The 14,956-nt window shown below is 32.7% G+C and overlaps 1 protein-coding gene across 1 annotated transcript; it reads right to left on the bottom strand.

Moving 5' to 3' along the window:
- Nucleotides 1-1,378: 1,378 nt before the first annotated feature.
- Nucleotides 1,379-12,357, bottom strand: LOC121124887 (uncharacterized). The gene is made up of 11 exons (XM_071890860.1): nucleotides 11,919-12,357; nucleotides 11,640-11,865; nucleotides 11,447-11,573; nucleotides 11,282-11,382; nucleotides 10,900-11,208; nucleotides 8,089-8,317; nucleotides 7,561-7,654; nucleotides 5,389-5,617; nucleotides 5,206-5,332; nucleotides 4,856-5,143; nucleotides 1,379-1,600 (listed from the first exon to the last, which is right to left on the bottom strand). The coding sequence occupies exons 1-11, from the start codon at nucleotides 12,218-12,220 to the stop codon at nucleotides 1,485-1,487; spliced, it is 2,148 nt and encodes a 715-aa protein (XP_071746961.1). The 5' UTR covers nucleotides 12,221-12,357; the 3' UTR covers nucleotides 1,379-1,484.
- Between the last annotated feature and the right edge of the window lie 2,599 nt (nucleotides 12,358-14,956).

The following is a 14,956-nucleotide window of genomic DNA, read 5'->3' as shown; positions in this document are numbered from 1 at the left end:
TCATTTGGATTGAGATCTTATCGGAGGTATGAATTCCAATTCTTATATATACAACCTTGAGGTACGTAAGTAGCTACGTAATGTAGAATGTTTTGTACTCTTTGGATAAGAAATAAATTAATAGAGTTGATGAAAAGATGAATACCATCGTTGTCATGTTTCTTATTCGATTTTAAATTGTTCCAATTATACTGAGCTTTAAAGTTTTCATTGTTTACATTTCTCATTTCCTCATGCTCTCCATTGACCCAACTATTGAGAGCCTCTCCGAATCCTTTCAGTGATTTGCCTCACCACAGTCAACCACTTCTTCTTTTGACACATTCTGGATCATAACAAAGTGGTAATCCCCGATCTTACGTCATATTTGTATGTCTGTCTATCCACGACTCCTTCTTTCCCGATATGAATAATTTATAATTTCAACTAATAATTAATTTATAACAATTATAATGTAGTAGAGATTGGCAATTCTTCCAATCCAACAGTTGTCGTTAATTTTGTTTATTTTTCTTATTATATTAATAATATGACATGTTTTATTTCTGGTTAGAACTAATTAAATATCGTAATGAGATTTTGATAGCATCCATTGCAATTTGGTTGGATAATTCCAACGGAACACAACCATTTCATGTTTATTTATAGCAATAAACGTTAAATATTTTAATCAAAAAGTCAAAGGGAACATCAATTTATACCAAGAATGACAAATTACGACGTATAAAAATAATTTATTTAAGTATTGAGGCGAAACACCCTTAAAGCAAAATGGCTTTAAGGCGAAATATCCTAAGGGAAAAGTAGCAGCCACGGATATATTCTTACGGGTATTAGTATCTTCTATTATTATTCATACGTCAGAGATATCACTATAAGCTTTGCAGTACTATTTTATCATATTATGTTTGTCGAAGGATTTGAATACAATCAGGCTACTAGGAAATCAAACTTTCATTTAAGTTCATTAAAATATTTATACAAGCCAAGTGGTGTCGTTAAAAATAAGTAAAAGGACTTATATTTCCCAATGCAATATGGAATGACTAAAAATATTGTTGTAAAAGAATTGCATCACTATCTGCAATCGCATTTTTTAATATATTTGTTGGAATTTTAATTAATTATATTTTTTCCCTCTAAAATTATTATAACATTTAATTTAAATTTGGCTCGAGAATGGATGTTAAATATAATCGAATGTATGCCCCCAGGTTAGTTATTATTGATTGCGGCTTTACAATTAACTAACCCAAAAAAAGAAAACAATGTATTTTCTTGTAAGCGGTCAATGTTTCTACTCCTTATCAGTATTCTGAACGGGGGGGGGGGTCTAGAGCCCCTCCAGACATCCTATACATTAAATAAATCCTTTAAATGGTTTTCATCATAGTTTATTAATGCATTTTTCACTACAAATGAAAAAAATATACACATAACATAATACGTATATATTTGAAAAAGGAATAAATCAAAGTAGCTTGCTAACAATATAATTTGTGTAAAGGTAAATCCCTTCCTTGTGTTTTGCAGATTGTCCATTCGTCCATTTTAGCCACCATATCAGGCGTAAATACACCCTTCCAACCACCAACTTTGCCTATAAATATTATATTCATAAAATATACACATACACAAATTCTAACAAATGAGATAAAAACGGTTACTGCTACATGTATTGTACATATTATCAAAAGATAATTTACTTCCGTTCTATGGAACTATGTACATCTTTCACGTCATTAGTCGTACAAGGTGATTAAAGACAATTTTACAAGTTATTTTTTAATATATATAGCTAAACGTATTACATATTAATAAACCTTCCTACTCAATTCTTCCTATAAACTCAAGCACTTTGGCCAACAAAAATGTGTACAGGGTAGAACAAAGAAATCCCGCACTTTTGATCAATCTACTTCAAATTAACATAAAATATTCATTTTTTTAAGATGTATAAAAAAAAAACTGTAGAAGCAGATATTATCATTGAGAATATATCTCACTCAATGTAGCTTCTGTTATCCTCAATAACGACATCGATTCGGCTCCTAAACAGCATACAGAGTCTGGAACAATTTCAGGACAATGGAGTCGATCAGGGACTTTTTGGTGATTTGAGGACCTTGGTCGACTTCTGACTCAAGGTAGCTTCAGACAAAAAAAAATCGGATTCAGGTTGGCGGGCTAGAAGGATATGGTCTGACACTACCTGGGAATCGCTCCCTAGGGTCCTTGGTATCTACCAGGGTCTCCCTTAATTCCATAATCGTACTACTGTCTATCCTATGATCTTTGAGGTCTCCGCATTCCTAATATTCAGACCGTTGTTCACCAAGATCATCACAATAGCGCACCTGCATTCTGGCTATGAAAATGTAATAGGCTTGAAATCTTCCCTTGTTGACTCCATGGCGGAGTTGTGGGTATAAGTGAAATGTTTATATGTATATTTCCCCAGAAAAGAAAAGTATTGGGACAATTTTGGTCATGATATACAGTGTGGGGAGTCAAAATTGAGCAGTTATTTTTTTTTTTAATTTAGTGCACAAACGACTCATCTGGTTTTATCTGGTTGTAAAAATTGATCTTCGTTGAAAGAGCTGTTATTTTGTGTCAAATATATATATCTAAGTACGAAAAAAATAAACGAGCAAAGGCCAAAGGTTACACGATCTTCTAAATGGTCAAGTAAACCAAAAGTACATTGTCAAGAATGTTGGCGTCATTGTCAGTACAGTCTGCCGATTCTAACACGATAGAAACGCCGGGTCGGGCACCAAGATGTGGTAGCAACAACAAGAAGAGTGATGTGGCCATCATCAACATCCTAAAGGGCAAGTTAGATGCCAACCCAACGACCAGCAAGAAGAGGCAATACAATCTGGGGAACTGGGCCCCAGATTGATCAATCATTGATACAATCAATCTAGAAATAGACCTACAAAATAGACAAACGAATCGGAGATTGCTTCTATTCTTCGAGCAGAACACACATTAACAGAGATTGGAAGCCTAATTTAGGAGTCAAGAAGACAATTAATGACAGAATTGGCATCCAAAGGATCTCCAACTAGATAGTTCACCGGCACAGACCGTAAAGGTTACAGTCCTTTTTGGAGACGAGCATTCTATTCTGGATGAAAAAAATGTGGCCACCATACTCAGCAGATACCAAACCATAAAACGTTTCCCTCTGTTCAAATGTCAAGGCCAGAGCTAGCCGGACAAAGGTACCAAAGCTAATTGAGTTCTATTGCTCAGCAATGGAAGGCCTCAGCATATAATACTAGAAACCTATAAGTAAAAGCTCAAAAGAGCCCGCAACAAATGGGTACCATTTGTCATATTGTTATTAAAAAAAACTCCCATTTTCATATTAAATTCAAATAACCGAATGTATAAATATATACAAAAAAGAGGCCTCTGATAGGCTTCATATTAGAATCAAGTAATATCATAAAAACTGTTATTTATGAATTTATTTATATATGGGTATATGTTTGGCTATTTAAATCTAATAAATACATTTTCCCCAATAAAAATCTGTCGAATTGTTTACAAATGACCGTTTGAAAGTATTTTATGTCATTGGTGTAATTTCTCAGTTCTTTTAGACCATTTGTAGTGGGTTTGCTTGAGCTTTTGCTTATAGGTTTCTAGTAACATATATTTCAAGGCTTTTGTTGATGAATCTTAGAACTACAGGGCGTCCACGATAAATTGGAACTATCTTAAAATTCAACCTGCTTGGTAAAAATGGAATTTGGAATGTATTTGTTAATATGAAAAAGTTAGACATGATATTAAACAATAAATTTATTCATCATGCCCTCCCTCAGCAGCCCCCATCTTCTCCATCCTGCCCTAAAGGATTTGCATTCCCTGATCACTTCCACAGAATCGACAGCATTCCACTCCCTCGTAATGGAGCCCGGGACCTTTGTAGTGAAGACCGCAGGGACCTCTTCTCTTTCCTTGGCAAGCCGTCTGTCATTCGGGACGTTGTAGCTTCTGTCGACAGTCCAGTTCTTCTCGTCGGAGAAGAAGATGATTCTTCCTCCATGGCTCTTCAAGTCATTGAGGAGACGCTTACCGTTGGAGAGCCTGGTGGTCTTCATGGATGCCGTGAGGATGTGTTGTTTGCCATTCGGTATGACCTCCAGCTGCTTGCTCACTCCACTGTTCTTGGCCAACCTGGACAAGGAAGTCCCTGGCGAAGCCTTGATGGACTTCCGGAGGCCTTCAAGGAAGCGGGGAGTGCGGATTCGATCACTTCTCATGTTGTGGGCCTTGCAGCAGACCTTCCCCTCAACCTACCAGGCATTGAAGACCCGGTACACCGTGGTCTTGGGGTAGATAAGAAGCTTCTAGATACTAGAGGGGTTGTGTCCCGCACGAGCCAATTTCTAAGATGGCGTCTCTCCTTGCTTGTTCCATGATGACTATTGTTTGTTGTCAAAACAATTGTGGTGGAAGTTATAGTGTATTGTTCACGCAACCTTTTATATTTGTATGACTTAACCCCGAATATCCACATTATGGATCTGGATAAAGTTTAAAGTAGTTCCAATTTATCGTGAACACCCTGCATATGAGCCTCAACTACATTTTTACACCATTGCAGAGCTTCCAGCGGCGCATCAAGGCCATTATCAAAGTCGTTGGAGACTACATTAAAGATTAGAAATGGCAACACATGTGCTAAAATCTTACCAAAGTTAAATTAATGTTGCTCCTCTATTTTCCGTAATTAAACATGTTCAAATTGAAGATTCAAGTATCTAATTTTCAATTACAGTTTTAATGATACACTCAATGAAAGTGCAACTAACGTTATGAAAGAAAGATTCACCTTCACCCACAAATCCTCCTCTATTATCATTGTATAGACCAAGTTGAACTTTGATAGCAGTTCCATCCATGACAGTATTGTTCTTACAGCTCTGAAGGGATACCATGTCCATTAGTTTGTGGATATCTGACTCCGTATACTTTCCTGTAAGGTCCAAAAATTTGATGAGTTTTTGAATCGTACCATATAAATCCGTTTTCATATCAGAGAAGAAAACGAATAAAAAATTGTCCTTATCTTTATGCTCCCAGCCTTGATGAATAAATTCCCAAAAGGGTCCACCCACTACTATGTGAAATAAAAAAAGAATCAGGTAAAGTGCATAAGATTATGAGAAATAAAGTCTTCACTTTCATCCCGTACAAAGTAATCCAAAAAAGTTGTGAAATCTCCCTGGAAATCATAATATTTCATGAGTCTCTGATGACGGAAATAACTTAGGACTACGTCACGTGGATCTCGAGCAACAAATATAACCTAATAAAAAGAACTCAAAATTAATAATTAATATTTTGGATTTGCTCCCTACAAACCTTGTTCTTTTTTAATACGCCAGGAGGCATAAGTGAAAATGGAAGATGTGATTTTAAGAGTCGACGACTTCCCATTGGGATTTCGTTTGCTATTTCTAATTGGCCCCCCTCCAAAAAGTCAATGCGATCCTGGATTAGTTTTTTGAGATGTTCCTCTCCATGATTAAGGGTTTTTAATTTGGATTCTAGCATTGGTACGAACTTTTCTTTTTGAAGGACTTGATCCAGACTATAATTGTGGAAAGGGAACTGACTTTTTAGTTGTTTATAACAAAGCTATTGCGGCAAAAATGATTTACTTAAAAAGAAAAGAAATTAACTATCCGTTATTTACTAAGATGTCCCGGAAACTGATAATATCATGTGCTTATTTTTTGTTCCGCCTTCTCTGTAAGTTCTTAATTTACAGGTGCATCAACAGGGGGAGGACTGCATGGGTTGTAGCCTTCCCAAATTAAGGAACTTTTACAAGAAAATGTCATATTAAAAAAAAAAATCAAATATTTTTCCAAAAATTTTTTTTTTTTAATTTGTCCCCAAACATTTCATTTTCTTTTAATAGATATAGATTTTTGATTTTTGTTTCCCTACAAATTTAATGTTGGATTTCTTCCAAAAAAAAATTTATATTTGAATTTTTTCCCAAAAAAAGAAAACCATTTGTGAATAGCTATGGATTTTGAAGAAAAAAAGATGAATATCTGTAGTTTTTTTAAATATAATTTTTAATGAATAGAGACTGTATTGAGTACACAAACAGCACAATAAATAGAAAAATACTCTGCCTAAGACACTGTCAATGAAATGTCTGGGCTGAGTTTTTAAGACCGAAGGGCATTCTTACTTATTCGCACAGGCCAACTCGTATTATTGTAGTTTTGTAAATGGAATCGTTCTCCATAGGGATTTGGTTGGTGATATACTCTAGAAAGGTCTAGCTTAGAGCAAATTTGGGCAACAGACAAATTGTAGGGAAAATCTTTTCGAAAGAGGATGACAATCTAGATCTGACATGTTGTTTAGAGCACGATAGTCTCTACAGAGTCCAAACCCTTCATTGGATTTGTAAATGGGTGAGGAAAATGTTGAATTTGAGGGCCGAATTATTCCGAGACTTTGGAGTTTCATTACTTCATCCTTTAGAAATAATAACTTTTCGCCATTAACTCGTCTTGTCCATGCAAAGCATGGCACTTGTGTGGTAACAATGGAGTGTAAGACTTTATGCTTTGCCTCACCCAATGGCTTAAAGTCATTTTTTTTCGATGAAACCCCTTGATAATTTCATTTGAAAATATGAAGCGTGATTTATGTAATTTCCCAAAACATGAAGGTGGTTGACCATTTGTGTTTTCTTCCTCATGTTGATGGAATATACACAAAATGTGCCAAGAATTGCTTTTTGTGTATCCACTACATAAAATGAGCAAACTGTTGGATTGTTACTAGATATGTGAATTGTCTGATTTATTTTTCCAAAGGTTTTCACTTTATTTCCTCCAAAACCTATCAATGCAGGAGTCTGGGGTAATTCACCACACTCGAAAGTCTTAATTTGGCTTATGGGTAGACATACACTTAAGTTCCTGAATATACGATTTTTAGGAGAAAAATTTTCGGAGAAAAATTTCAAAAATTCTTAGTTATTAAGAAAAAATTAATTTTTTAAGGAAAAGAAATGAATTTTTTGGGGGAAAAAGCAAAAATTATTTCTTTTTTTTAAGGGGGGGGGATACAGCCCCTTCAGCCTACCCTCTGCGTACACCACTGTATATCAATATATATGTTGACAGTTTTATTATGTTTATGTATATAGAAATCTTGAATTGAGAAATATACGCTTTTAATGAAATATTAAAAAAAAAACAATATTATTTTTATACAGTATCGAATAAAATACTATGTACAATTCTAATATTTTAAAGTTTCTTTTTGGATTAAAGGTTGTGTGATACAATAAAGGTAACGACGTGAGTATATTCCCATAATTACTATAACACAAAAAAAACCCTTTAATGTTTTTTATAGTACTAAAGATTACACATTTTGACTAAAAAATTCAAGAGAAACATGAACTTGAACTAAAAATCGAATTATTCCATAAATGAATCCTTCATACATAAAAATATTTAAATAATGCTTTAAGCCTTAATTAATTATAAGCCAACTTACTCAACATGTGGACTAAAATCATCCATGTGTTTTGATTCGTCAAATTGAAGATCATTTAAGAGAAGCCATACAATGGATTGCATCCAGGTTGTACCTATTAATGGTTAATAATATTACTATTCACAATTTATAACACAAAGATTGAAGATGCACATGAAATACTAAAATTCGTAAAGAGAGGTTTGTCAGACTTTATTAAAAACTTCCGTTGCATTATTTCAATATTATTTTTTTAATAAATCTTTTTCAGCTATTAAGAAGAAAATATAATATTTAATCCATGTTAAACATATAATTCATTTTATTTTAATTCATCTAAATTGTAAATATAGGTATATTTTTAATTAGAGGAGAGTTTAAATATTTATTTTTTTTCACATCAATCGTACCATAACTTGAAAGTTACAATTTTAGAACTACATATAGGAAATAGAGCAAAACTAATGGACCACCTATAATGACAACAATTACAACTTAGGTTCGATTTTAGCATGAGTAAATACAAAAATTGACAGTTGTTCCTCATACCTGACTTTGGATACGTAGTTATCCATATATCGTCATTCCGCAACTCCATATTATATATTTCGTCTGCATAATTCTCTCCATATCTTGGGAAAAGAACCCAATCCCCATCCTTACATTTCTCCAAATCACCTTGAAATCCAGGGAAATCATCTTTTAAACTATTATTTGTTCCCTTGAATGGAATAAACTTTTTTCTCAGAGACATGATTAATGTTGTGAGGAGTTTTTTCTTTTTTCTTATATAAGAAACAGGATTTACTTCTCAATTAAAGGTTGTTTTTTGATATTTTATCTCGCAACTTATTGAATGGAAAAGAAACAGAAAAATGGCCGAATATAACTTGCTTGTATTTATCCCAACAATTACTCAATAATTTTCCAGGCTGTTTCAGAGCTTAATAAGGAATAATTCTTAAGCAACCAATCAAAGTTCAGACCACTGATTAGGAATGGGGGGGGGGCAGAGCAACGAAATACAGTTACAAAGTTTTCTTTTTAGTGAGGTCACACCGTGATTGATTGGAGTTGTAAAATTAACGTGGTAACCCTAACAATTTGAATACTGTTAGAGAGGAGAACAGCTGAATATATAGTGGCGAAGTTTTAATTGATGGCCCTGCAGTAATAGATTATGCCTGAGTCAGCTGTTGTCGGAGGCATAGTTATGTCATTAATTGAATCCTGTTAGCTATTAATACTTATCGCTGATCAGTTATGAGTAAAAACTAAAATATTTAAATATCGCATGGATGACTCTGATGTTAATCCTCAATTCTACTTCTAGTCCAACGAGGAAATACACCTATAAGTTATAATTTATACAAGGTCTTACATAATGTACATGGATAGAACTGATTGAAATATCAAAAGTAAACACAAACAGGTAGAGTAATGAAATATGAAGTCCAAACTTCGTCATAATCCACTTTTTGGCTAACGATTCAGGCTATAATACACAAAATATGGGCTGACAGTTATTTATTAATATTTTAAATACATTCAAGTTGAAACTACGATAATTCGTAATTCCATAATATGTACAAGTTAGAAACTATTTCTTCACCAACTCCACTAGATTGAAAGAAAGGATAAATGTTTTGTTGATCATGGAAATATTCAGGAGTTGAATATTGAATCATACTGACACTCCATGAATCCCTAGAGTTCTAAAACTTACAGGAACGTACGCAAGGGGTGGACTGGAGGGACTGTAGCTGTAGATTTTTGAATTATTTTCTCCAAAAAATTCAAATTCTTGAGAATAACTATGAATTTTTCAATAAAATTTGTGACCAGCTGTGGATTCTGAATTTTTTTCCTAAAACACCAATTGTCCTTCCACCCTCACTCCCGAATATGATCCTGTGGACGCCCATGTCTTATTCGTTGACATCATTATTGATATATAAGTTGGACAAAACTCTATGCACGACCATATTATATAAATTCTATAGTAGTATATTCCATTAATTACATCCACTGGCCTCCGAGTCTGAGAGCTTAAGACTAAGGTGGGGCCTGATGTTACTCTGTCTCATGATGTGATGACTAAAAAGCCGAAAATTAATGTATCTATCTGAGGTAAACCTTGAATTAGCTGCTTAATATTAGGAAACTAATGTATCTTACTATTTATAGGTCAAAGGGAGATTGTTGCAAGTCATATTTTCATTGAACTTTTCAAGCCAAAAAGTTATTCACAAACATTTAATTGTCCGTATAATTTATAGCAAATACTCATTTTGTAAATGAAAAGTGTAAATCAACTTCATAAATAAATGAACGTGTAAAATATAATAAAGTACACTCCAGTATTAAAGTACTCCCTGCATAAGTTTTGCAAATTATACGAGGCTTTAATATGAATCAATGCGTACAATGCAAATTTATATGGATTAATATAATATAAATCTGAGATCAAGGATGACTTTAATGGAAAATATTGTTCATATGCATGAATAAATGCCTTTAAATTATTATTTTTCAAATAGGTCAAGATTGAATAACAATATCAATTAATTTAATAAAGATTTTTGGAAGATGCAGATTTTTTAAATAATTTATGTTTTATCAAGTTCAAATTTAAATTATTGTAACCTTATTTTACACTAATAATAATTTTATATCAACCAAGAAGATTTTGACTCACAATTATTAAAAACTAAATTTCACATGCTGCATGGTTGCAAATGATATGGTCCATCAACACAAAATCAAGATAGAATAATGATCTATCATAAAATTGAGTCTGGATTACAGTAGTATTATTCAAGAGTTATCGTCCATTTCTGTCAACAATTATCATGATTGATCTTTTGGAGGTGTTTCAAATTGAAGTCGAAATTTGTTTCTTTCTAAAATGTTCATGGATTCTATTTGAAAGCCATAATATTGAAGCCAAATATAGTCTTATCAATCAAAATGAAGGCTTAACACTACAGTGATATTCTTGGATATCTCCACTGATCCCATATTTAGGAATATAAAGCTCATAATTGACCGAATTATGTCTCTGAAAATTTGTTTGTTTCATACTTTCATGATTTATGTTCAAGGTTTTGCTTTTGAGTTGATGCAACACATTTGTAATTTATAAATGCTTACTAAGTAATAAAATATATATCTCGTTGTCTTTCAATACCATTTTTCATCAAACATAACCTTTTAGTAGAGACAAATGTTAATTTTCTTCAAACTTTGATGACTCATATGATCGTAAAAAAATGAATATTTAAGACAACTTATCAAAGTAACGTAATTACTATTATAAAACTTCATAATTTAAGGTAAAATAATATATCAATCCAAATTATAAATAGGATATAATTTATTCATTGCCAAATCACGAAATCCGTTCGTCTTTTCAGCAGTCCATAAATCCATACGCTTCATCATTGAGGGTGTAAAACTCTCTTTCCATCCTCCACTCTTTCCTGTTCTAATAAAAGTTCCAGAATCTTCATTGTAGAGTCCAAGACGAACCATTGTGTCTGAGTGTTCAACCGTAGCATTTTTTTTCATACTCTCAATTGAAACTTGCTCCATGATTTTATTTAAGTCATAATTTTCAGGATTTAAGTCTAAAAACGGAATCAATTCCTCTATCACAGAACGTAAATCCTAATATTAAAGAAACATTTCATTAGAACATGTTTAATTGATTATTAATATTATTTAGTCATGATAGTTTAACCTTTTTCATATCTTTGAAATGCACAAAATGAATTTTATTCTTGTATTTAGATCCTTCAGTAAACGCCTGATGGATATAATCCCAGAAGGGAGCACAGTTTACTATAAATAAATTACAAAAAAAATAAATTTAATGTATTGTCCTTCCTCCGGACTTAATACCTACCCTCATCCTTAATGAAATAATCAAAAAAATCTTCCAAACTTCCTGAAAAACTTGAGTCTGAGATGAGGCGCATATGATGATAATAACTTATTACAACATCCCGTGGATCTCGATACACAAAAACGACCTTAAATTTGAGGCTTATTATATTTTTTTCTGAGATTAGATTTTAATTTAAATCAAGTTGACATACTTTATTTCTTTTCAGCACTCCAGGAGGTAATAAACAGAATGGGAGATGAGACTTAATCAGTCTTCGTTTATTTCGAGGTAGACTATTTGCTAAATCAACAGGAGTAGAATTTTGTTTTTCAATAAATTTATCAATGAATTCTATGAATGGATCCTCTTTAGGGAGCTCCTCTTTCTTTTCCATTAACCTTCTTCGTTGTTCATCCTTGGGTGTTCCTTGATCCAGTCTATTTATAAAACACACATATGTAAATTCATTATTTTATTACTTTAAACTTACTCTAAATGCGGACTCACTTCGTCCATATGCCTATTTATTGGAAACTTCCCATCATTTAAAAGTAACCAAAGAATGGATTGCATCCATGTAGTTCCAGACTTTGGAAAAGTAACTACCCAAACATCATCGTCCCTCAGTTCCATGTTATAAATTTCTTTTGCGTATAACTCTCCATAGTCATGACGAACAACCCAACCACCAGGGTTACTTTTATAAAGAACCTCTTTGTAGCCTTTAAAGTCCTTTAAAAGAGGCTTATCTGACTTCAAGGCTGTAAAAACAAAGGGAAATGACTCTTCCATTACTTTGATACTAGAATTTATTAGTTGAATTGAAGTAATTAACACCTTTTTAGAGTTGTTACATATGAATATGTAACATGAATTTAATTACGTAGTTATTGATTGAAAAAAACATGTTTTGTTGTGGAGCTCTTATGTCTCATTGAAGGCGGCGCGTACCTTATCAATTCGTTTTGTACAGAGTATGCTCAAGTGAAGTCATCACTCTTGAAGTCAGTTATTTTGTGGGCCTAAACAATCTATCATTTCAAAAAATAAAACTAGTGTTGCGTAGCTCCTTATTTATTCGTCTCAGTCTTAGAACCGGTCCTGTTAGTCCTTGAGAACGGCCCTTTGGACTGTCAGCACTACTAGAACTGATTAAAAACTAAAAAAATTATCAATAGTTATTTTTTCGACAACTAACTCCCTAACTTGTTTATTTTTTATAGATAAGAAAAAAGTCTTGGTAGGTTTGTCTTCGCCTTTACAATGCTAATAAATTCTATCAAGTACTCTTTTTTTGCAAAATTAATGCAAAACAGTTTTTTGCATTAATTTACTCCACAAATTACGATTTGGCCATTTTATGACAGAAATAAAAGATGGACTTTTCATGAAGACAAATTTTTTCATGCATATATATATTGCCGTATTATTTAAAGTTTATTACAATTTTTTTTTTGTTAAATTCATAATAGCAGATTTAATTTAATATACAGGCGCTTTGTTATAAATTATCATGCTCGCCCACACCGAATGACTCTTAACATTAAGAAGAAATAACACTGACCATTGTTAATATTTTTTGCTCCCTCCTTGGTGCAAGCGTCACTGGGTTAACCTTTCCTAGTAATTTTATAAAAATAAGTATCGATGACAGAGTATGAAATTACACGAAATTATAAATATAAAGGAACCTGGTTGAATCCAAATCCCATGTTTACTTTTATTTAGTTCATAATACATAGATTCAGCGGCATTAAAACATACCACGGCGTTACCTTGCTAACACAAAAATACCCTATTTATTTTTTCGTCAGCTGTCAATTCCATCCTCTGGCTTGATACGTGATGGCCAATTCATAATGTATTCTTTTTGATGAAAAAAAACCAAAGAAATAAGTTATTCTATACTTATGCTCGTTTTCAAAGAGCAGGAATATAATTTCTTGTGGATCTCTCGTTGTTTATAATATATATATTGGCCATTTTATTATTTATATGAAGAAATTTTGGTTATCATATAGAAATACAAATTTATAGTTACTCTTTTTATAGAATATTACTAAGCAATATTATAGACTAGTATACTATGTATATTTAATATTACGAAAAATATATATTATTCCTTTTAAAAAAGGGGACGACGTTATATAACGGTGAGGGTCTTGGAGTAATAAGATATATGCAGCAGTTGGTATGATAGACTTATTTGGCTAACTACCAACTGATTTCAGACCTTTTTTCTGTTTCTTCTTGGATGAAAGTTTGCGTGATACATGAGTAAACTAATAAAAGAGTTGAAAGGAAAATACACAACATCTTTGTTTATTTAGATAAACTACCCGTGAAAATGTCTAATGATTGAGACAAATGTATCAGCTGACATAATTTATCATATGACGTCACTTTTTTTTAAAACTTTTTCTTACATTAATAATCGGCCATTCCAACTAGAGATAAATTATATTCAGCCCTGATTGCTCTATGACAGGGGTCGATAACCTATGGCACTTGTGCTACTGCTGACATGCAGAGGAAGATTCATTGGTACGTGCAAATGAGATCATATTCCTGTAGTTTGTGTGAGTTTTTACCGTTATTGTTGTTAGTTGCACACTCAATGATTAGAAATGTTGTAGTTGGTCCTCCATGTCTCAAAAGTTGCCTAACGCAGCTCTATGGTGTAATAAAAAATTAACCAATCAACTTATTTATTTAGCTGATGTAGAAATTATAATTCACCTGTATAGCTAGAAATAAAATGATATACAGTAATATCTTGAAATACGAGCTTAATTCGGAAGTCAAAATAGTTTATACCAAAAAAAATAATTAAAAAAAAAAGAAGAAGAAGAAGACTAGAAGTAAGGGGCTCTCACGTTCCTACAGTAACTCTGTATCAAATCGTATGGTTATAAACGTTCATATTAGTGTTGGTTTCGCTCTGGAAATCCTACACCAATCTGAGACCGTTATATTTTTTGTTGGATCGAATTAGTTCGGTCCAACAAAATCTCAGTCTGGACCAGTCTCATATAAAAGTTTGGTCTAGTTCGGTCCAAAAGGAAAAATTCCGTCTAGTTCGGTTCCAAAAGAAATGGGTTTAGACCGATTTTACAGAAAAATTATTAATAACATGACATCATATGTATTTTCTAGTACAATGACGTCATACAAAGTTTAAACAGAGATAGCTCGCATGAATAAATTTGGTGTATATGTATACAGTATTTGTTCTAGTCCAGATATTTATTCTAAGTTAAATATACTGAATAAATCAATGAAGGTCGATTTTGAAAAAAATAAATTTGGCCTCTCATAATATATATATATGAGATCGAAAAAAATTGGTCCATAAATTGGGACTAAAAATAAAACGGTCCACAAAATGAGACCGAGAAAAATCGGTCCATGGTCTGAGACAGCGGTCTGGAAAAATTATTAAAGGCCGAACCGGGGAAAAAATTCGGTGCTGGACAGAGTCTCAACACTAGTTCATATGTTGTAACAATCTAACTCAAGATATTACTG

The sequence above is a fragment of the Lepeophtheirus salmonis genome, chromosome 9 (genome assembly GCF_016086655.4).
Source record: "Lepeophtheirus salmonis chromosome 9, UVic_Lsal_1.4, whole genome shotgun sequence".
Taxonomy (NCBI): Eukaryota; Metazoa; Arthropoda; class Copepoda; order Siphonostomatoida; family Caligidae; genus Lepeophtheirus; species Lepeophtheirus salmonis.
The sequence above is the reverse complement of the archived record's forward strand: the minus strand, read 5'-3'. Positions and strand labels throughout refer to the sequence as shown.